General features: G+C 37.8%; 1 protein-coding gene across 1 annotated transcript; it reads right to left on the reverse strand.

Annotated features, from left to right (window-relative positions):
• Positions 1-11,608: 11,608 nt before the first annotated feature.
• LOC132125469 (mixed lineage kinase domain-like protein) lies at positions 11,609-23,102 on the reverse strand. Its single transcript, XM_059536911.1, has 11 exons — positions 22,851-23,102; positions 21,459-21,902; positions 21,076-21,192; positions 17,996-18,173; positions 17,779-17,879; positions 17,543-17,678; positions 17,226-17,310; positions 15,984-16,123; positions 15,852-15,901; positions 15,610-15,753; positions 11,609-11,820 (listed from the first exon to the last, which is right to left on the reverse strand). The coding sequence occupies exons 2-11, from the start codon at positions 21,895-21,897 to the stop codon at positions 11,780-11,782; spliced, it is 1,431 nt and encodes a 476-aa protein (XP_059392894.1). The 5' UTR covers positions 21,898-21,902; positions 22,851-23,102; the 3' UTR covers positions 11,609-11,779.
• Positions 23,103-23,661: the final 559 nt, after the last annotated feature.

Genomic DNA, 23,661 nt, shown 5'->3' on the forward strand with positions numbered 1-23,661 from the left:
ACATTTTCATTATGGGGTGGAGTAACCCTTTAAATAAGTAACCTTTTTCGCAACTGAAATTACTTAAGTAAAACTTGTTACCTTTGAAAAAATTAATGTGTGCAAAAGATGCCTGCTCCCAGGACGCACAATGTTGAGGTATGAATTCACAACCATGTAACCCTCAAATAGTCAAAAGCCACTGGGTGGACCTGAAATGAATAAATATAAGCAATAATGTAACCTACAATGCAGTATTTCAATATAAAATGTAATCTAAATTACATTATAAAATTATTTAAAGAATTAATACATTACCTAATAAAATCAGCTTCAGAGTCTTGAAGCATCGAACATTTCTCCACATCAGCTGCTATTCTTTGTACCTACAAGAAATAAAGAAAATAATCTTGTGATTTCTATAAAGCATTATGTACTGTAAATGAGACCAAAATTAACACCCAAAAACGCATATAGTTTAGAATAATTATTATATAATTTATAATTATAAATTGTAAAATTACATTGTAGAACTGTACCACCAATCAAATTAAATAATTAACAGTGCAAAATTACAACTGTGTAATGAACAACATGAAATTTGAAAATGCAATTAATAAATGTTGGAAAAATGCAATGATACTTATTAAACCTGAAACTAATCCGCCATTAGGTGGCAGCAAATAACTTAATGAGGGAATCAACTGAGTCATTCATTGAACCGATCCGTTCAAAAAGATGAATCATTTAGCTAAAGTTTGGAGAGTTTTGATTTGAGAATGAGCAAAATAGTTTTGCTTTGGTCTTTGTTTGGAACTATATTCGTTGGTGAAATACAACAACAGTTAATATTGTGTCTAAAAAAGTAACTTGTTTACTAATTGTTTATTGAACTATGTATTTGCAATCGTGATACTCAGCAAAACAGCTCACTTGTGATGCTTCTTATATCATATGTTATAAATAAACTCAACAGTTGAACATTTACCTCATGTATTTTCTGTGAGTTTATGTGTGCGGTTAAACTTGTTTTGATGTTGAATGAAACGTTAATATAATCAGAATCAGTCTCGCGTTTTGATGCTTCCTCAGTCTTTTTTTCTTTTCTTTTTTCTTTTTAATCAGGCTAACTTGTCCAGTCGGGCATATAAAGATGTCTTTCACTTATTATAGTAAGGCGTCGAGTCAATATGGGATAGTTGAACACATTATAAATGAATGAAATTTCAAATTTTGCTGTTCGTCAGTTATTTCGATAGCTAGTAGTTACTATGACAATCGTTCGCATTGGGCTTTATTTTAAGTTAGGTAAACACTACTTTTAAATGCTCTCAATAAGAACATTTTACTTCCAAAAATCGAACATTTGGCGTAACTATGCTATGATAGCAATTCCCAGTTTACTGCACAGAAATTACCATGGCCACTAAATGTCAGTATAGGAGGCTATTGTGACATGAAATCGCTTATACATTAACTTAAATAAATATAAAAGGATATATTTCTTAAGTATAATTAAGTGAACTTACCAGGAATTATGAATAAAGCCTCTTATCTTCAATCGTTCTCGGGCTGCTCCAGTCGGCTGGGTTTCTGATTTGAATGATGCGCGTGCAATCCCACAATGCCACACTACAGTAAGTTAGTGTAAAAAGCAGGAACTACAGTGACAACACCTGCTTCTTGTAAATGAATTACAGTTGACATGGAAATATACTGTTAACAACTGTAAAACCTTATTTGACCCATAATGCATTGCGAATTACAGCTGCATCTTGTAAAATGTTTATACAGTAAAATTCTGTAAAATTTTGCTTACTGTTCTTCTGTGTGCCTGTAATCAATCAAGCAAATCAGCTTACAGACGATTAATATTACACAAACTGCATTGTTTTGACACTGTTACAATGCTTCAGTGCTTAACATAGACACTTTTAGTTAACTTTTCAAAATAATCCAAGTTGCGATTTGAGGAGCGTGCACTGATTAAGGAACTAATGAATATTCATGTAAACTTTTTTTTCACGGGAACCGAATATTACACAACACCAGACGCGAACGGTGCGACGCGACCCATGAAATCCCCAACAGCACATGGATTTCCCATCCTATTTCTGACCTAGTCCAAGCTCTTTGCAACAGTCGCTTCAAGCACTGTGTTGCGTTGTGCCGCTCGCGTCCTGACTGTGTAACTTACGCCTAGTAGACACGGTGGCGTTCTAATCAAATTTACACAAAATATACTTTAAAACTAACACCAGAGACTGCTTAGACAAACGTCTCACGTGCTGAGAACGCTAACCTAACATGTAAACACAAAATCATTCATGTTTAAGAATCACTTACCTCCGGGCGATTCATGATCAGGGTCAGAGAGTGGCAACCTCTTGAACCACCACCACGTTCGCGCTGGAAAACTTCCGCAGTCCCCAATTGGCCAAAATGCTCTGTTCAACTTTTCTGAGATCATCTACTCTTCCCTGTGGATGACCTGTGACCTACTTTCTGTAAGATCTGAATTTTTGAGTTTGAATTTTTGACATTGAATTTTAGAAAACTGAATTTGAAGTTCCGAATTTCTTCATCTTAAAAACTTGAAGCTGAATTTTTTTTAAGTGAAGATTTGCAGTATTATAATTCAGAACAAAAAAAACTAGCTGTTTGAAAATACATGTCTATAAAATTCAGCCATAAAAACAAATGTTTCAAATGTTCAATATTCGTTTAAAAAAAATCAAATTCAGAACTATTTAAATTACCACCTAAAATTCAATTTTGTTTGATTACACTTGCAAATAATTCAAATTTATACAAATTAGATCAAATTCAAATCATTTTGTCATAATATTAGCTCCATATCTTTATCCTTGCTGAAGAGTGCTCTCCTCTTTCAGGAGATTCAGCCCCCTCCCTCTTCTTCTCTCTGCAGCTGTGTTTGCTGCTTTGCCATTTTACAGACTCCAGTTCATTGCTTCCCTTTATCAAGGCACTGTTCCAGAAGTCATCTGAAATTTTAACACTCAGAGACTGCATTAATCAAATGTACCTATGTAGCTTCTGACCAAATTGTGTCCGAGCAGTCAGCTCTTTTTGTAATTTTCACTTTTCAACCTCTTCTTTCAATGGTCCCTTAATAAAAACAAAATCATCTGGTTGAAAATAGCCGTTCTCTTATTCTATGTTAGTAAAGCAAGTTCTTCATTGCAGAAAAATAGGAAGCATTTTTTTCTTAGCAAAATGCAGAAATCAGCTACCTTTATTATCTAAGTATACTGCAATTAAACAAAATAATCATTCCTTTTATAACAGCATGACATGCGTATGGTAAAATGAAGACTTCAATCATATTTTCAATCATCTTTATTGTTTTACAATCAACTTTACTCATCCTTTCTTAACACCAGCCATGCCCGTCTGTGTAACCTAATCACTCTCAAGTGATGGTCCAGGAGGGGAGAGCACCTCTTGCTCCACCAGATATATAGTCTATTTTCTCACACAACCACAGCCAGTCACACAGACACTTACATTAAAACATACATAAATACAGAGTACTCTACACTCCTTCCGAGTGACCTGTCAGTTCTACTCGCTCTTTCACTGATGCACTTCCTCAACACAGTAAAAAGCAGTACTTTGCAGGATTTCTGCCTTCCCGTTCAGACCTCTGTATCTTACTACATATACAGAGCGGTATCCAAAGGACTTTTCTGCGCTTTCTATACTACATCTGTTTCATGTTTATTGCTGTCCCTTTTAGGCCCAGTCTACAATAAACACAGACCATTGCATGCAATGTATTTCTGCTTACACTATCCAGATTAAAATTAGGCCTTTTTCAAAGACCTTTCAGTAAACCAAATATGTGCTGTTACGTCCTTAGGCGTAATTTGTTTAAGGTGTTATTTGTGCAGTATTTAATTATTGCCACTATGTTGATTACAGTTTGTTTTGGCAGTGTTTTGTCTCTCTAATCTCTCTACACCATCCAAAAGCTTAATGAAGATCACCTGGTTCTGGTTGTCATTAATCACCTGGTTGCTCTGATTGGCTGCTGGAAGGAAGGCTTGTGGATAAAAGCTGAAGATTCCATCTGAAGTGTGCCCTTCTTGGCCTTTGCTGCCTCTGGAGACTTTTCACCTGCCCTAGACCATAGCATGTGTGCTAGTTGTCTGTTTACATTGTTGTTGGTATACACAGTTTGAAACTTTGGAGAGTTGTGGTTTATTTGTTTTTGTACAAGTAAGCTCCCAAGGTTAGACCTTAAGGTGAAAGTTTAATTAATTTTGGAGTCGTAGGGAGGAGGACGACGACATTTATTGTCCATGTTTTCACCCGTTTTTGGCTAGAGAGGGAGTAAGGTAAGACTTTTGTTTGTTTATTTTGGATTTTGTTTTGAGAGATTAGAAAGTACTCTTTTTTTTTTTTTGTAAGTTAGATCTGTTATGTTTATTTTGGCCTGGTCCCCTCCTGAACTTTATTTTGCTCCATGCTAACCATCTTTCTTTGAGTTTGTTAAATAAACCAAAATTCTAGACCGTGACAAGTCTGTGTGGTTTTCTGTGGCATGCTGGGACAGGAGAGAAGGTCTCCAGGTGGTCGGTAGAAAAGTTGTCTTCTACCTTGTTTAAAAATGTCCTTGTTTCTGCCATCCCTGACCCTAGACCAGGGAGGCACGTAACAATTGGGGGCTCGTCCATTTCTTTTTAACTACGCAAATTTGAATTGCAGTTTTCTTGTGGTTGGATGTAAGTTTGTTTGGCTGCTTTAAACTTTGGTGGGTGAGGAGGTCTTATGTTTTATTGGAAACATGGATTGATTTGATAAAGTTCACGCTGTCTCCTTCTTTGGTGGAATACAACTGTTGTCGAAGAAAAAATCTGCTTTTGATAGCTGACTTTTATAATATTACAGTATCTAAAGCTTTCCCAGAAGAAACCCTAGCGCAGGGGGATGAGGCTGGCATTGAAACAAAAGCAAACTCCAGCTCCGTAGCTAGCGGTAAAAATGCAGCTTCTGAAGATCCTCAGTTAGCCCTGAAATTAAAAGCGCTTGATCTGGCATTAAGAAAGCAGGAGCATGATACACAGCTGCTTCGGCTGAGAGCTCTTGAAATACAAGCAGATCGTGACATTAGGTTGCGTAAACTCTGCGTAATCGCCCGATTCCTATACCTCGTTCTAGGCCGCCTTCCTCTAGTGATGGCATTGTGTCTAAACCTGAATTTGATGTTGGCAAATACATCGAATTAGTGCCACCTTTTCATGGATCAGAGGTAGATTCTTATTTTGTTGCTTTTGAGCGGGTAGCTGCAAAGTTGAATTGGCCGAAAAACATGTGGGCTTTACTGTTGCAGAGCAACCTCGTTGGCAAAGCAAAAGAGGTATGTGCTGCTTTGGCAATTGAGGAGTCATTAGACTATGATACTGTGAAACCCGCTGTGTTGAGGGCATACGAGTTGGTGCCGGAGGTGTATCGACAAAAGTTCAGGGCGTGTTCAAAGCAAGCCAAACACACTTATGTTGAATTTGCAAGAGAGAAAAAGGTGTTTTTTGAAAAGTGGTGTCTTGCTAGTAAGGTTACCACGTTTGAAGAATTGATCTTACTTGAGGATTTTAAAACTTGTGTGCCGGAATTCAAACGAACAAAAAGTAGCAAAACTTTCTGATGCAGCCTTGCTTGCTGACGAATTCGCACTTACTCACCGAACTCTCTTTTCCTCAACACGTCAGTCTAAAACATCCATGGCCACAGAGTCTAGAGGTATGATTCTTGCTTCGGGTGTGAGAGGTCCCGGGTTCAGATCCCTGATGAGCCCCCAATTGTTACGTTCCTCCCTGGTCTAGGGTCAGGGATGGCAGAAACAAGGAAATTTTTAAACAAGGTAGAAGACAACTTTTCTACCGACCACCTGGAGACCTTCTCTCCTGTCCCAGCATGCCACAGAAAACCACACAGATTTTTCACGGTCTAGAATTTTGGTTTAACAAACTCAAAAGAAAGATGCTTAGCATGGAGCAAAATAAAGTTCAGGAGGGGACCAGGCCAAAATAACAAACATAACAGATCTAACTTACAAAAAGGAGTACTTTCTAATCTCTCAAAACAAAATCCAAAATAAACAACAAAAAGTCTTACCTTACTCCCTCTCTAGACAAAAATATGGACAATAAAAGAAATGGCGTCCTCCTCCCTACGACTCCAAAATTAATTCAACTTTCACCTTAAGGTCTAACCTTGGGAGCTTACTTGTACAAAAACAAATAAACCACAACTCTCCAAAGTTTCAAACTGTGTATACCAACAACAATGTAAACAGACAACTAGCACACATGCTATGGTCTAGGGCAGGTGAAAAGTCTCCAGAAGCAGCAAAGGCCAAGAAGGGCACACTTCAGATGGAATCTTCAGCTTTTATCCACAAGCCTTCCTTCCAGCAGCCAATCAGAGCAACCAGGTGATTAATGACAACCAGAACCAGGTGATCTTCATTAAGCTTTTGGATGGTGTAGAGAGATTAGAGAGACAAAACACTGCCAAAACAAACTGTAATCAACATAGTGCCAATAATTAAATACTGCACAAATAACACCTTAAACAAATTACGCCTACTGCAAACATGAGCAATGGCAAGGCATCCACCCAGTCCTTTCCAGTCTCATTTTTTAAACAAGGTAGAAGACAACGTTTCTACTGACCACCTGGAGACCTTCTCTCCTGTCCCAGCATGCCACAGAAAACCACACAGACTTGTCACGGTCTAGAATTTTGGTTTATTTAACAAACTCAAAGAAAGATGCTTAGCATGGAGCAAAATAAAGTTCTGGAGGGGACCAGGCCAAAATAACAAACATAACAGATCTAACTTACAAAAAGGAGTAAAGCGAGGCACGTAACAGTGCATGCAGTTTTTCTTCTCGAAACAAAACCCCCCATTTTCATTTATTTAATTAGTTCTAAATTTGGAAGAGCAGATTTTAACTGACCTTACTGCTCAGAACTTACTGGTCAACCGCAACACACTAATTATATAAGCAAAAATGCTTACTTTATTATATGGTGGCCACCACTGTGTGTGTGTGTATTGCTAATCAGTCAGCTCAAAAGTGGTCGTCCACTCTGCTGCTCCTTTCAAGTCCCTGTTCGGGCCCCAAATGAAGTGTATTTTTGTCTGCCATGGATCTGAGGAATCACACAGTCTCTGGGTTTTGTTTCCAGAAGAAAGATTTTATTTTCAAGAGAAAATAAAACCGAGAAAGCTCTGCAGAACAGTCTGTCTAGTCTGTGTCGGTTCTCTATTTTATACAGTGCTTCTGAAGGCGTGCCCATGTTCAATACATTTCATACATATGGTTCTGTTTATCAACTCTTTTACCTTTTATGGCTGTCTCCAGCTTACTTTTAGGATGTAGAATTTATTTTAAGTGAAACGAGGAGGCCTAATCACATATTTTGTCTTATGTCAAAACAGGACATGCAACTTTACTATATGCTGTATTTTGGTAATGTCTGCACCAAGGAGGTCTCATCATATATTAGTGTGCAGCTGCACCATATACTATACCCCTGCACTCTCTGCACATTCCATTCTCAGGCAGGCCTCTACATTCAGTCAAATGCATGATTATAACAGTAGAATAACTTGATACATAAACGGCTAGATTCACATTGATTATGCCTGATTAGTTTACATATTGACCAATAAAAAATCTTCTTCAAGATCTGGTCTAGAGGCACACCTGCCTGGAGAAATGCACTTTCAAGGCGCTTAAAAAACGTACAAGCGGGACCAGCGGAACAACAGCCATACCCACAGTGGGGCAGCGAGGTGGAACACAGGGACCCAACTCGGGCGGCTTGTGAGCAGGCCAGAGTGTGGTGTGAGTGTGGGGTGCAGGGCTCACCTGGTTCCACGGTTTGGCAGAGGGTGCGTGTGTAGGGCCTTTGTTGATGCTCTCGAACCGCCCACTGCTGCCATCTGGCGAAGGAGGAGGATGAGTGAGGTCTGGTACTTGGCCCGTCCGCATCTCTCCGTGCCCTCCTGGGACCCAGAGAGGGAGAAAACTGCTCTCTGAAAACTCCTGCTCTTCCACTCACCGCCAGGTTTGACGGGGGCCAGGACGGGAGGGGCAGCCTGCCTGTGCCCAGCTCTACGGCACCACTTGGAGGCTGCTGCAGATGCGGCGTGGGAGTAGGGGCGGATGCAGGGGGCTGCCCTTGGTGACGAGCAGGTTGGGGCACTGCGGCCGGCGGGCGAGTGGAGGCAGCAGCTGCCCGCCGGGGCAGGATGTGTCGGATCGCTTCATTCTGCTTCTGGGCAGCCAAGAACTGCTGGGCAAAGCTCTCGACTGCGTTGCCGAAGAGGCTACTCTCCGTTGCTGAGATCGACATCCGGTCGGGGGGAGTCCCACTGGATACCGCTGGTACGCTCCTTGAAGAGGGCCCAGCGTGTTCCGTGGGTTGCTCCACTGGATCGGAGGTGCATGAGGAGTGGTGGTCCCCAGAGGGTTGGTTCCCTGCAGGGTTTGCCACCACTGTGACCCTCAAACCACCCGTGCTACTGCCAGAAGTGGTTCTCGTCTGTCGGCCACCAGAATGAGCCCCAGATCGCGGCAACGGGACTGCGCCCCCCTGAAGGTACCGAATCCTGGTTTGCAGCTCTGAGATGGTCATGTTCCCGCAGTGAGAACATGACTCATCCACAAAAGCCACCTCAGCGTGCTCGATGCCCAGACACATGAGGCAGTGATCGTGACCATCACCTGTTGCCAGGTAACGACCGCACACAGAAATGCACGGGTGACACGGCATCCTTATAAGGACGATCCATCGTCTTTACAAAAATGCACCCGTGAAGCTCTTTTAGAGAAATTAGCCCTTTAGGAAACGCTCTTTTAATGCTGAGGCGCACAGGGGAATTGGCCGCTTGCAACACGACAGGGGTAATGCAGCCTGAAGTGTGCAATCCACTCGACACAGGAACGACTGCCGCTGAAGTGCCGTCTCGCCAACACACGAAGCTTCCGAGAGCGTGCTGAACTCGTAGTTCACAGCAGACACAGTTGAGCAGAGCGAGACTAACGCTCAGCTCCGAAGCGAAAAGCTGGTATGCATTGCACCTGCTGCCATTTATACTCACGCAGTGATCAGCGGCAGCTGGATGCAATAATTGCATGACAATGTACATTGGCTCGTTTAGTTTACACTCGAAGTAGATTGGTCTATCGAAGCGATATCCCATATTCGTCGGTCACAGACGTGGTGTCGAGAGTGACCGACTGAAGGAGAACCAGAGTTCTGGAGCCGGACAGTTAGATTTTTGTTTTCATGGGGTGCTTTATAATATGCATATATATATATATATATATATATATATATATATATATATATCTTGTTGTTCAGTATTTGGATCAGTTTGATGAGATTCACCTTTTATTTCAGTCTTCGTGCTCGAGCGGCCTGCAGTGGATCCCCACAGAGAACTCCACCAACACCTGTGCAAACATCTGCAGAAACCTATAAATACCTGATATTACACTTAATATTGTAGTTATTGTATAAAAACTATCACGTGTATGGCAGCTTATTAGAGTCAACAGGCCTGCACAATATGGGGACACAATTAAATTTTTCTGATGAAAATTAAAACTGCTATATAAAAATGAATACTAATATTACCAACAACAAGAATTATAATAATTATTAGTAATACATGTATGTATTATAACAATAACAGTTATATAAAATATAATAATTATAATAATTGTAAATAAACAAATAAAAATAAACCAAATAATATATATATTTCTAAATTCATTTATTTTATTAGTAATCTTAATTTTACTCCATGTTTACTGTGATTGTAGTGCTGCACAATTTGGCCAAATTCTTCATTCTATATCAGAATAATAATAATAATAAATTAGTAATTAATAATAAATTTCTGCAGTTTCTCTCTAGAATAGCGTGTCATGAACTGTGTGCAGCAGGAGTTTACTGTTGACTCATGGTTCAGTAAAAACCTTTATCTGATTCACTTCCTCTGCTGTATTATTATATCTTAATGCATCTTTATCTTCTGTGAAATAAAGGCCTGTAGCTGTTCATGTTGGCACCTGCCAACTTTTGCTTTTTATCTTCATGGACTACATAATATATATATATATTTTTTTTTACACTCATGATATCAAAGTCCTCATCCACTATTATTGTACAGAATAGAGTAGCATTAATATTATACAAAATATCTTCTGTTGTGGTCCACAAAAGAAAGTCCTACAGGGTTTGGACTAAGTAAATGATCACATATTTTCATTTTTGGGTGAACTGTTTCTTTATGGATGTAACAAATGAAGGTCTTATTGCACAAATGAGATCAAACTGACATTAATTTCCAGGCAAGTTGATTCCTGTGAGACAAGACGACAAAAAACACAAATATACATCAGATTTCACAGATGATGAAGTATTTATTCTTATCCTCATAATCGTCATAATCCAAACCACATCACAGTCACTTCAAATCACATTTGGACCATTATTATTTCTCATCTGATGTAAAACTGTTTATGACCATGCGAATATTTAGCGTATCATCAACACACATTGATGTTTAGTTGCAGTCTGTGAGGTGAGAGACTGTGATTGAGCAGATCTTCAGGAGTTTAATAAACCAGATCCACTGATGGACAGAGCTGTACCTGGTCTCCTATGTAGAACGGGTATATTTGTAGCAATAGCCAAAAATACATTGCGTGTGTCCAAATTATAGCATTTTCTTTTATGCCAAAAATCATTCGAGTTGCCCTCTATTAATTCTAAATGGGAATCAGAGCAAAAGCAATGAGACTACTTTAATGCAATAGTGTTCTATGCAAAATTGTATTTGTCTGTACAGACATCATTAATGAACAATTTATAGTTTTCTCCCCCCCCAAGGATATAACAACAACAACCAGAAAAAAAGGTGAAGTTTTGTCTTTTGACTATATGTAAATAAATGTATAAATATATCTATTTATATAAAATAATAAAGTAATAACAGATATAACCATTTATCTAATAATATATATATATATATATATATATATATATATATAGATAGATAGATAGATAGATAGATAGATAGATAGATAGATAGTAATGGCTCCAACATCTTTGCAACAAAGCTTACCACTTTCACATCTTTTCACACTTTTACATCACTTAACTGGAATTTGTCACATCACTTAATTGTATCTTTACTCTTTTTTTCTGTCATTTTTAACTGTCAGTAACTTTATTCATAAAGTTGCATAACAACAACAGTTACAGTATGTCTAGAGACAATATAAAGACAATTTTGCTATGTAGCTGTGAGATAAAATTTTTTGATGGCACAGATTATGCTAATACTTTATTATAAAGCATTATAACGGATCAATGTATTACAAATATTAAAAGCAACATTTTTTCATCTGTAATCAGAATGTCTTGTGTGTGTGTGTGTGTGTGTGTGTATATATATATAAATATATATATATATATATATATATATATATATATATATATATACATAATGCAAAAAAATAAAAATAAACACGCAGGGATGAAATCATTCACATTAAGATGCACCATGTATTGTATATACACCATTTACTGCAAGTAAACAAGGCTTGGGTTAACCAACCAGGAGTTCAGGGTTTATGTGACACTAAGTTTATCCTGCTTTCTGGAATATTCCTCATGTAGATGGTAACAGATAGCATCATCAGAATCTGATTTTTCCAGAAGCCTTGGTTAGAAATGCAGAGGTGCTCCATCAATCCTCTTCCACCATTTTAAGGAGCATATCGACCAATACTACAAAAGAAAAATATAAATAAACAAAAAACAACCAATAAAAATTAGACCAATTAGTAAACACTATTAGTTCTCACTATTATTCTTGTTTTTCCAGTTATATATAGGTTTGGGAACTGGTTCTGTTTTTTGAAAAGTTTCAGTTTCTGGTGCGACACATGACCAAGCAGCCTTGCGCCAGCCTTGTTCTGATGATTCTGTGTTTCCCGTAAAGGATGTCACAAAGCAAGTAACATACAGACACGCCGCAATGTGTCTTTAACCGCCAAACACGTTTCCCACAACTGTACGCGCACTCGCGCCTTTGATAACCCTTATGAAAAAGAACCATGGTTTTATTATAGTAAAACTGTAGTAACCCATGGTTTTTTGGCGTGTTGACTACTTTTTTGCATTACCACAGATTTACTACAAATACCATGGTTAAACTATGGTTAATTTAGCAAAACCATGTTTAATTTGTGGTTACCATGGTTTAACTATGTTAACCATGGTTTTTCGGTTTTATTTGTAGTAAAACCATGGTTAATTTTCATAAGGGAACTGTGCACGTCGTTTTGTCTGACTGTACATATACCGGCAGCATGCAGTACCTGCCGTCGTTAAATTACTTTATATTTGTCCCATATTATCATTGATATTAATATACATACTGACTTCAACTTGGACCACTAAATAAATAGAATGCTATTGTAATGCAAGTACGAGGGAGAGATTAATTAGTGTACAGGTCATTTCAGGACTGATAAACAAAGTGATAGAAATTATTTATTTTAATACACTTAAAATTTTTAAATGTGTGGAAACCATTCATTGCATCACACAATCTCCTGACTGCATTATTATTTGAAAAATAGGGGCTTTATGAAAAGTGTGTATACATGGTTATAAGTATGAATAACGTTTAAAAAAAAGAAATAAAAGTCATAAAAATCTGAATTGTTCCCAATAATTTTTATAATATTATTATATTATGTTTCTCAAAAAAAAAAAAAAAAAAAAAAGTTTATAGTTAATTAATTTGGGGAAATTAACAAGTGTCTCATCCCTAAAGGGACTATTTGGTCAACCAGCTTATTCCTGTTTAAAAAGCTAAATGATATTGATAGTGTAAAAAACATCTGAAAACATCTGAACTCTGAATCACATGCTAATTGATGGACTAACATTACTTAACATTACTTACTACCTTCCAGCAACACTGGAATAGTAATAATTTCATTCATTGAAGGTCAAATAGTAAAAAACGTAATAATAGTTAATTTAAATGGAACCGGAATCGGAACTTAAACATTTCTATACTGTAATCCATGTTGAATTTTGACATTGCCAACATTTAAATTAAGTTGATATTAAGTAATAAACAGTATTGTGCATTGAGTAGTTGAGTATGTGCATTCTTCCTTACCACAATTTTTTTTTAATGGTTGTTTAATGATTTTAATGGAACCAGAATCGGAACCGTCAGGTGGAACCTGAACATTTCTAACGATTCCCAACCCTAATTATTTATCAGTGAGCCATTATATTTATATATTTATTTATTTATAGCCATTAAATTTATTTATAGCCATTATGTTTGCCCCATCTTTGGTTAAGCATTTGATGTTTTATTAAAAGTTTATAAAAAAGAAAAGCCGGCAAAGGTGATACTACTGGTGTTCCACAAGGCTCTATATTTGGCCCACATTTACTTTCCCTTTGCAGCGAACACAATCTCAACCAGATATAAAGCCATGAATTTTGGCATCGCAATGTCAATGAGGCAGTATTACTTTTTTCTGTTGATTCAAAAATTGCCATGGCCCCAACATAACACAGAGAAAAGTATCTAACAATAGTTCCCTATCTGTCGGTCACTACGAGTCGAATGACATATGAGGTCTCACTTGGAAGGCCAATCATATCTGAGTTTAAGAGAAAACGCCAATGAAAATTGGCTAGTGGATTTAACATACCTGAGCCACTCCCCGTGCCCACAGGTACAAATAGTCGGCAGGTGCATCCACTCACTAGATTTTTGCTTCGGAGGTGAGTGGTTGTATGAAAGCTGTTATACTCCACAAAGCCATTCATCTGCTATGTGTCGGGAAGCTGTTCAAGCAGAGGTTGGCCCACTGGACAGTGGCGTTGCATTCCCAAGGCGAGTCGTGCCCCCTGGGGGTGAGGGCCCACTCCACTCGGAGTGTGGCCTCCTCCTATGCGCTGGTGCATGGTGCCTCTCTGGCAGACATCTGTCGAGCTGCGGGCTGGGCAACATCTAATACCTTCGCAAGGTTTTGCAACCTTCGTTTAGAACCAGTTTCTTCCTGTGTGTTGAGTAACAGGTAATTGGCGGGAAGGGCTGGCTGGGTGTCACGCTTGCTGCGCCATTCCCCCTAACACGTGCCTTTCTTCTCCCAGTAGAGTTCCTCGGTTGGCGTAACCTGGTCGAGCATTCTCCAGCACCCTCAGCGGTCAGACTTGGCGGAGCAGTCTGCCACAAGGCCCAGCACTGGTGTTAGCATTCCCGGAGTTCCGGTAAGCCTCTGTTCTGGGCTAGGTGTCCATATGGCTTGATTCCCTATGGGTAATCCCATATGTGTATCCTTCCGCGGTAAGGTTTCCCACTTGGCAAACCGGTGTCTTCCCTTGACAGACCCGCTCTGCCAGTCTCTTCTGGCAGCTGTTCCATCCCTATTCTAAGGTAGGACCTGCCTCAGAGACTCATTCCATATGTAGTACTGCCCCCTGGGTCAGTCCATATCAATATCTCCACATGTCACCTCCCTAAGGGTTGGATGTGGTCTCCGTAGCCACCTTTTCCTAAGGTGCGCTTCCCCATCGTCTTGCCAAGCTGAAAGTACAAATAGGGAAGATTTGAAGCAATCTCTGAAGGTTGAAATCCCTTCCACTAACTTTGTGTGGTCGGAACAGCAGCGTGGCCTTCTCCAGCAGTGATGTACTCTGTGATGGGCCCTTTGGCCCCTTCAGTACCAAGGTCAGTGAATTTGCGCTGGGACTTTGGGAAGGTTATGACCTTAAGCATAGCTTTTGTGGCACGCCACAGCTTGCCAACAATTGCAGCGCCACAGAGTTGTGACGGTGTTCAGGTTGTGCCGTTTTCCATAGGATCCCCATATGTCATTCGACATAACTCGTAGTGACCGACAGATAGGGAACATCTCAGTTACGTACTTACCCTCATTCCCTGTTGGAGGGAACAGAGACGTTATGTCCCCATGCGGCAACCACAAACTTAGTGAGTGGTTGCACCTGCCACCTATTTATACCCGTGGGGACGGCTCAGGTATGTTAAATCCACTAGCCAATTTTCATTGCCGTTTTCTCTTAAACTCAGAGATGATTGGCCTCCCAAGTGAGACCCCATATGTCATTCGACATAACGTCTCCGTTCCCTCCATCAGGGAACGAGGGTTACGTATGTAACCGAGACGATTCTTTGTGTTGCTGCACGTAGCATAAAGGCCAAAAAATATCATCGAAAGTATCAATGAAATAAAAATATGCCACATTACGCTTTTTGCAAAATGACGACATGTTTATTTTCAATAAAAGCTATATTTTTATCTTTTATGTTATGCAATGGTTAAATCTGTGTTACACAGATTGTTCACACTGTCAGCTATTCTTGCGTTGGACTAGACCATGAAGTGTTTTTTTTTTTTTTTTTAAAGTTCCAAAACATAATCCGTTTGTGTAATGTAATCTGTAAAGCATTGCTAATCACAGAATAATATGTGAGGCCCACTTGCATAATTTAACTTCACCTGTGTGTCAGGGTCTTACCTCCTGCGGTTGGTCGTAGGAACGGCTCAAATGATCGACAGGCATTGATGAGCTCCTCTAGCTTTTTAGGACAGTCTGTCGGAAGTGGCTCCATGACCTTCTCTACATACACTTTTTGGAAGATCTGACTCGGGGTTGTACAGTCTAAAAACACAGGTACAGAAAGAGGGTGTCATGTATTTAGTTAACATTTAAGTAATATTCAGGTCAAATGCAATAGTGATAGTTTTGGTGATACACACCTTTGAAAGGAATATCTCGTGTTGCAATTTCCCACAAGACAATGCCAAAACTAAAAAGAGCATGTACAGTCAGTAACCATCCTTTATTTGAATAAATTATGTGTGTATGATATTTGAGTTGGACTGCCGTACCTGTAGATCTCACATGCCTTGTCATAAGGATGGTTGATATTCTGAAGCTGCTGTGGAGAGTTGTAATGGAAAGCACTGCTCCTTTTGGATTTATTCTTCTTAAGAGAAGTTTCTGTTTTTGCCAATTCAAAGCCTCCCAACTTGCAAAACATACAAATGAACATTAAGATAAAACCCCAACAAAAACATTCCCTGGGTTTTAGTAAGGGTCAAACACACTTTTTTTCATTATCTGTTAGATAAAATTGTTTTAGTAACAGAAATATGTACTTACAAATGATAAAGCAAGCAATATTTGCTATTATAATCTATATTCAAAACAGTCTTTAGAAAGCAACTGTAATAAAAGTATTGCTTTAAATGCCCTTAAAATGTACATCTAGCAGGGTCAGAAATGAACTTTTCCATTAGGAGGCAATATTTGCCCCCTTTAATTGATTTCCAGGTGAATTTTTATCATTCGCAATGGCGATTTTTTTTATAATCACCTTATTATTATAATCACCACACTATGTTGTCTTTAATGTCAAATAATAAAATTTACCCAATTACTTTAATTCATATTTTAAACTTTTGTCAATTACAATAGACGGTAACTCTTTATTTTAAGGTGTCCTTGTTACACGCTACATGTACTTACTATTATAATAACAATAAATTATGAGCAAATTTTTGACCATGTCACATTCTGGCTTTACAGACAAACATGTCGGTTCGTGACCATAATCTATTGCATAGTCTAGTCTAGCACAAGTTGCTAGACTAGGGAAAACAATCTATATATTATTTTTTTTTTACAGTATAAAAACTCATGAAATTAATGTTTTATTAACATTGTGTCAGACTGTTTATGACAGTTTGTTTATGATGAGGGAATTCAGGTGTTTACAGCGCCGACTAATCTAAGCTCCTCTGATTGGCCAATTCATTCCTAAATTCAACAGAAATGCATTTGATAGGTTTTAAGTCTCGATGCTGCACAAAAAGTGCATAAAAGCAATCTGATGCAGTGTGAGCCAATTTAAATGTAATTCTGCTAATTGGGACTTTTCATTCATTTTCATGTTTCTTATTAGTAATGACAGCTGTAATGTTTAACTTTGCAGGGGCATTTTTTTGCCCCTTTGTCTTGAATTTATGGGGCATTTTTGGTCCTTTTGGTGGCATTTTGGCTACAAAAACATGCTGTGGTTGTTTTGGTGGTTAAATGACGCTGATATTGTGAAAGAGAATATCCATTACCTTCACTCTATAGCCAGCGGCCACTAGAAAACTACAGCTTCTGATGGAGCCATGCACTTTAAACTTCTCCTCTGACTGATGCAGCCTGTACTGCGCAAAAAAAAAGAAAAAAGAAAAAAAGAGACTGAGATGACAAATATACCTTGCAAATATATGAGAATAAATAAATTAGATAAAAAAGACATGCTTTATGTATGCTTAAAGCTCTAGGAGGAGTTAGAGTCAGACTTTTTTGTCACAGAGGAAAAAGAACAAGTCATTAATAAATCGAATAACTATATGCTGACTTTCTTATGCCAGTTTAGCTAAATTTGGACCTGTAGAGTCCCTGTGCTGCATCCAGACACATCTGTGTCTTTCTTTCCCAGGGCAGATTGCATTTACTGTCCAGGACTTGTCGAAGACTTCCCTTTTCACAGTATTCCATGACTATCAGGAAACTTGGATTTGGTCCTGTATGAGAAGGATGCAATGCAATTAGATGCATGTTTAACTCAAGTAAATTTTCTCAAACTGAGATTATTTTTTGATAAGTGATTTGTGATTGGCACACCGTTCTCATCCTCGACACAGATCCCAAACATTCTTAAGACATTTGGTGACTCAAATCGCTTCATGGTCTCCACCTCCTTGTTAAAAACACTCCTCAGCTCACTGGAGATAATGAATATATGCAACAAGGATACTTTAGTTTTTAAATCAGTCCAGAAAATGATTGCTATGGTATAGACTGATTTTAACATTTGAGTTCAGTTCATTTTATCATCTACCTGGGGTTGGTGCACAGTGGACATGAGTATCTCTTGATAGCCACAGTGAATTTGTTGTACATCCCTTTGTAAAGCTCAGAATGGCTGCACTTCATAAGGGGTTTAATAGGAATACTGTAGGTCAGTTCTTCTGGTTTAATCTCTCTAATGTCTGGCAGATGAAGGCGGGTTTTTTTCACTGTCAACCAAAGACAAATAAAACGGTTCAGTGGTGACACCATTCAAATAGGAATGACATTTATGAATTAATAGGCTATTTAATAATAAAATAAAAAAATAATAATAAAATAAATTTGCATAATGATAATAAAATTAATAATATACACATATATTAATTAAACTATAATTATATATATATATATATATATATATATATATATTAACACCACCCTCCATCATATTTGCACAAAATGTTTTTTTTACAAATTTTTTTTTTATGATCTTATTTTTTTATTGAGCCTGTATTCTATAACACACACACACAAGTAAAATGTATTAAAACTAAATGAAGAGAAAACTGAATTCGTGTGGTTTGTAGTTCCAAATAATCTTAATGATCTGGGTGATTTAGCCCCCTTTTGTAAGCCATTAGTCTGGAATTTATAGGTGTTCTTTTCGACAGTGATCTCAGGTTTGAGAGACAAATTTATTCTGTCGTTAAGTCTTGTTTCTATTATTTGAGATTAATAGCGAAAGTGAAACCATTTCTGTCCACTCGTGATCTCGAAAAGCTCATTCATGCATTTATATTTACAAGACTAGATTACTGCAATGTGCTTTACGTCGGCATAAATAAGTCACTGATTAAACGCTTACAACTAGTTCAAAACGCTGCGATACTTTTGACGGGTAGCTACTCGTAAGCGAGACCATATTACCCCAGTATTGGGCTCTTTAAATTGGTTACCAATTGACTACAGAATAAATTTAAAATTTTTAATTTATGTTCATAAATCACTTCATGGTATGGCTCCATTGTGCCTGGCAAATCTTATTGAGATATATGCACCAAAACGGTCCTTGAGGTCAGCTGACCAGCTAACGACTCCAAGAACAAAGCGGAGAAGTGGAGATTGAGCTTTTGTAGCGATAGCTCCTAAACTCTGGAATGATCTACCCCTTTCTATCAGATTGGAACGTACATTTACGGTTTTTAAACATAAGCTTAAAGAATACCTCAGAGCTCTAGCATTAAATGGGGTATAGTAGTTGTTTTTGTAGGTTATCAAACTGAGGGGTTTAATTCATTATTTATATGTGGTGTTAATGATGTATGTTTTTATGATTGCGTATGTGTTTGTAAAGCACTTTGTTCAATGACAAGTTGTGTAAAAGTGCTTAATAAATAAATAAGGAAATAAGGAAGGAAAATGTATATTATTTTTATTAAAATCCAAAACTTTTTAGATTTGCCTGCTTTGTATTTTGATAAGTGCATTAAAGCTAAAAAGAAATGTAGTTTGAATTTATTTTATGAATAATAATAATAATAATAATAATAAACTGCACATGATGGAAAGTTTTACCCAGCATCATCAAATTAGGTTTTTTTAGGCAATTTTGTGAATCAGCTAATTAGTTTAATTAGTTGATTTTTCAAGGTGCAGGGCTATGATTAAGATATATGCACTCACATATATTCAAGAATTAAGAAAATATGTTAATACGTTTTACTTGATGGTTACATTACACTACATGGCATTAAATTAAAATAACTAATACCAATGCATTTACATTTTCAGGTTTTTTTTTTCTCCATTTGTTTACACCATATAAAACCAACAAGAATCAGTGATGCGCGGCAAATCAAAAATGAGCGGGTGCCCGTGGTCACCTGCGGTTACCTGCGGTTACGAGTCAACCAAAAATATTTTTAATGATATTCGGGTTGCGGTCGGTCGGGTCGTTTGAAATAAAGATGCCAATTAAACCTTTGTAATTTATATAGTACTAGACACAATTTTGAAATACAGGCCTACACTTTATTGGCTGAATAACTGGCGCGAAGATGAAGCACAAGCTCAGTCTGAAGGTAGAGATGGAGGTGGCAAAGAAGACTGCATGGGGAGCAACTGCGCCGTTTTTGGTAAAACTTTATTTTGACGACTTCATTAAGTTTTGTTTTTATAGAAAACAATTTTAAAAAGATTTTAGTTTTGTATAAATTGTATCTTAATTTTGATCAATGTTTTATGAATGAATTGCCTGTATTTAATAAATAAGAAGCAAACATACTATAGCAGACAATGTAAAGAGGCGCTGGCACGATCACTTGCATGTGAACTGGAGGGCACCGAAACTCAGCTTGTGCCTCACAGATTTGAGAAATATAGGCTATATATTACAGAAAGCTCGAAATGTCTACTTTTAAACGAAAATATTCAAACCAAAATAAATAGACTACTCTCTGAATATGTAATCCATATGAAATGTGCATTTCTCTCTGGCGTTCATGGTGAGTCCACATCTTCAGCTTCATCTTTGCAGCAACACAGAAAACACCAGTTTATTACTAAACAATCCTAGCTAATTTAGACACATTCATAATCGAATTGAATTTGTGGCAAGCTTTATGCGTGCGATCATAAGGCTTATTATCCTGTAGGCTACAGCCTATTTAAGTAATTAATATAAAGGGGTGATTTGTCCAAGAATGGCTTAAATTTACAACTACCAGTCGACTAGAAAAAAAATAAAAATGATATTCAGAATATTAAGAAATGCGCTCTCCGCTCACGAGTGCTCTCCGCTTCCCCCAACATCCCCCCTCCCCCCGCACCACTACGTCTATGGCCCAATGACGCTACCATGAGCATTTACTACTTTAAAAAAATGCAGGTCAGGAAGCGGGTCGGGTCCAATATTTTCTTTTTCTTTTTTTGCGGTCCGAGTTGCGGGCGGGTTAGTTGAAAACGTCGGTTGGGTGAGGGTTGTTTATACATTGACCCGCGCATCAATGACAAGAATACATACTGTATTTGTAATAACTTTGCACGTGTTGTAGTTTTTAAAGCATTTTTCTTATTTTGTCTTTTTCGTGGACACTCTTATTTGTCGTTGACCCACATATCTGTACTTACATGATTCCATGATTTCTTTAATGTCCTTCACATCTTTTTGAGTTTGGCCAACTGTCTTTTGTACAGCGTCAACCACCGCGTTCGTTTCTTTGCTCTCCTGAGCTAAAGACTGGAGCACTATAGGAGACAAATTTATACTCTTTAAGTACACTGATTAAAGTAGGGCTGTCAAATCCTGCTCTTGGAGGGCCAACATCATGCAGGGTTTAGCTCCAATTCTCTTTCCTAGATGTTTCAAGTGGGTCTGAAGACTTTGCTTATCTGAGTCAGGTATGTTTAAGTAGGAATGGAGCTAAACTGAACAGTGGCCCTCCAGGAACAGGTTTGGACAGGTCTAGCCTAAAGGTTCCAGTTGTATTCCAATTCAAATCCATACAACTTACATTCCAGAGAGTCACTCTGCCTGTCTTCTTCATCTTCCCGCCACCTTGTAGCTTCCTGAAACACTTTCTCTATACTTGCTCTGTGCTCTACCTGAAGCGCTAGAGAAAGCACCTGGGCTGCATCATTCAGCCTCTCATTCAGGAAGCTGAACTCCTCTCCGAGGTCAAGTGCTTTGGCGATCCGTCTCAAATAGCTGAAGGAAGTGTATTTCTTCACTACCTTCTCTGCTGACTCCAGAGTGAGTTTAAGATTTTCAAGCCCCTTTCTAACCTGTTCAGGTTCAGTCCCAAAGCCATGAATCTTCACGGCCCTGACCAGCTCAGCCAGAGTGGACACGCGGTGAGCCAGACGCCTGCAGCGCTTCTTGTTGGCCTTCACCTCCTCACACAGACTGTACAGCTTTTCTGCGATGGATAGGATGGGATCTATGATGTCCATTGCAGCTGGAAATAAAAACAAAAAAAAATTCTCAGATGAAGTATCTTAAATGCCTGAAGCTTCATGTTCTCCTGATGCTGTTCAAAAAATATCAAGAAACAATAAAATACACTCTAGCAAAAGTTTAACCATAACAAATAAAAAAAAAAAAGATTAATGTAAAACTATTTCTGAAACAAATGGAAAATGTGACATACAAAAATATCAACATCAGTCATGTAAACTAAAAGTAATTAATTCAAATTATAAAAATAACATGACAACTTACATTAAAGAAAAATGCTCCTTTTAATTTAGCACATTTAAAAAAATAATGCTGCTTTAAAGAAGTAAGCATTATGAAAGCACAATATAATGTTACAAAATATGTTTTGTAAAGAAAAACAGAAAACCAGGACCCATGTTAAATATTAACTTTCTTTTTCAAATGCAGCATATAATAGGCTACAAGGAGAAGTGAAAGTTGTGCAATCAAATCTAAGCACAATTTCCTCATTCCCGTTAAAACCAGTGTTCTAGTTACAACATGATTTGAAATACCCTTAGGTTTCTAAAGAAAGGGTTACCGACTCAACACAGCTTTGTACTTTCTTATCTCTCGGGAAAAAGTGCATTTAGTTTATTCAACCAAAGTTACTTTTACAATCAGGTGAAGCAGAAACCATGAACGGGAAACACATTATCATCTTAAAAAACGTGTCGACCTTTCAACCTAAACATTTCAAATGAAGTAATCGTCTTTGTTAACTTTGGAATTCAATCCTTTACATTTTAATTCTGTGATAGCTGTTTATATAAGCTCACAGAAATGCTATGTTAGCTAACTACTTGCACTAGACCAGAACTTTTACAAACACTGCAAAATATGTAATCTTAATATATATATATATATATATATATATATATATATATATATACAGCTATACGGGTACAGCTTATAGTAGGCTACTTACTTTATAAGTTGCTGTTTCCTTTTGAACCGGCGAGAGTCTGACTGACACAGGATTGTGAGAACAGCTGATTTGAATGACTGATGGCTCCTCCTCTTCTAGTTCACTAGCTTTAAGTGCAGCTTCCTCATCGAAACTAAATCTGGTTAACTTTTTATTGTATTATACCTCAGTGGTTACACACAGAGTATTCACACACAGAGGAAACTTACTAGAGAAGTGTGAAGTGTGACATATAATACACCTCTGTAAATGAATACAGTTGATTTAAATTCACATGTCGCACACTTTAATGCCCTTTGGATGTAACATATAGGCCTACTCCCTTTGAACTGGAATCATGGAGGAATATCCCGTGGTGTCTACGTAGGGCACTTACGGTCAAATATAAAAAACGTCCTACGGTATAAGAGATACAATGACCGGAAATCCTGGAATTGAGAACCAGTGTAAAACATAAATGAGAATAATTCATGTGAACATGGGCGGTGCTAGGGAGGGGCTAGCAGGTGCTTCAGCACTCCCAAGAAAAAACAAAAGCACTCCCATAGCATCCCCCACAGATTTTTTTTTTTCCTGAAACCAATTATATACATGCTGTAGCCTAATAATTTGTATTTAATAATTAAGATGATGATAATAAAAATAAATAAAAGCATTTTATAAAAAATAGCGCTTCCTTGTGCTAAGAAGGCTTGCCCCCGAATTAAGATTTTTATATTCAACTAGTCGAACATTATATTAAATGTATTAATATAATAATAGCTAAATTCAGAGGTGGGTAGTAACGAGTTACATTTACTTCGTTACATTT

This window comes from Carassius carassius, chromosome 43 (assembly GCF_963082965.1).
Source record: "Carassius carassius chromosome 43, fCarCar2.1, whole genome shotgun sequence".
In the NCBI taxonomy this organism is placed as follows: Eukaryota; Metazoa; Chordata; class Actinopteri; order Cypriniformes; family Cyprinidae; genus Carassius; species Carassius carassius.

Bases quoted from the DNA above. Each gene is read 5' to 3' on its own strand.
- LOC132125469 (XM_059536911.1), bottom strand. From the start codon at position 21,897: ATGGACATCATAGATCCCATCCTATCCATCGCAGAAAAGCTGTACAGT. The intron at 17,679-17,778 runs GTGTGCCAATCA...CTTCTCATACAG, and splicing joins CTGTGTCGAGGATGAGAACG to GACCAAATCCAAGTTTCCTG. The intron at 15,902-15,983 runs GTACGGCAGTCC...TGCTCTTTTTAG, and splicing joins AAGGCATGTGAGATCTACAG to TTTTGGCATTGTCTTGTGGG.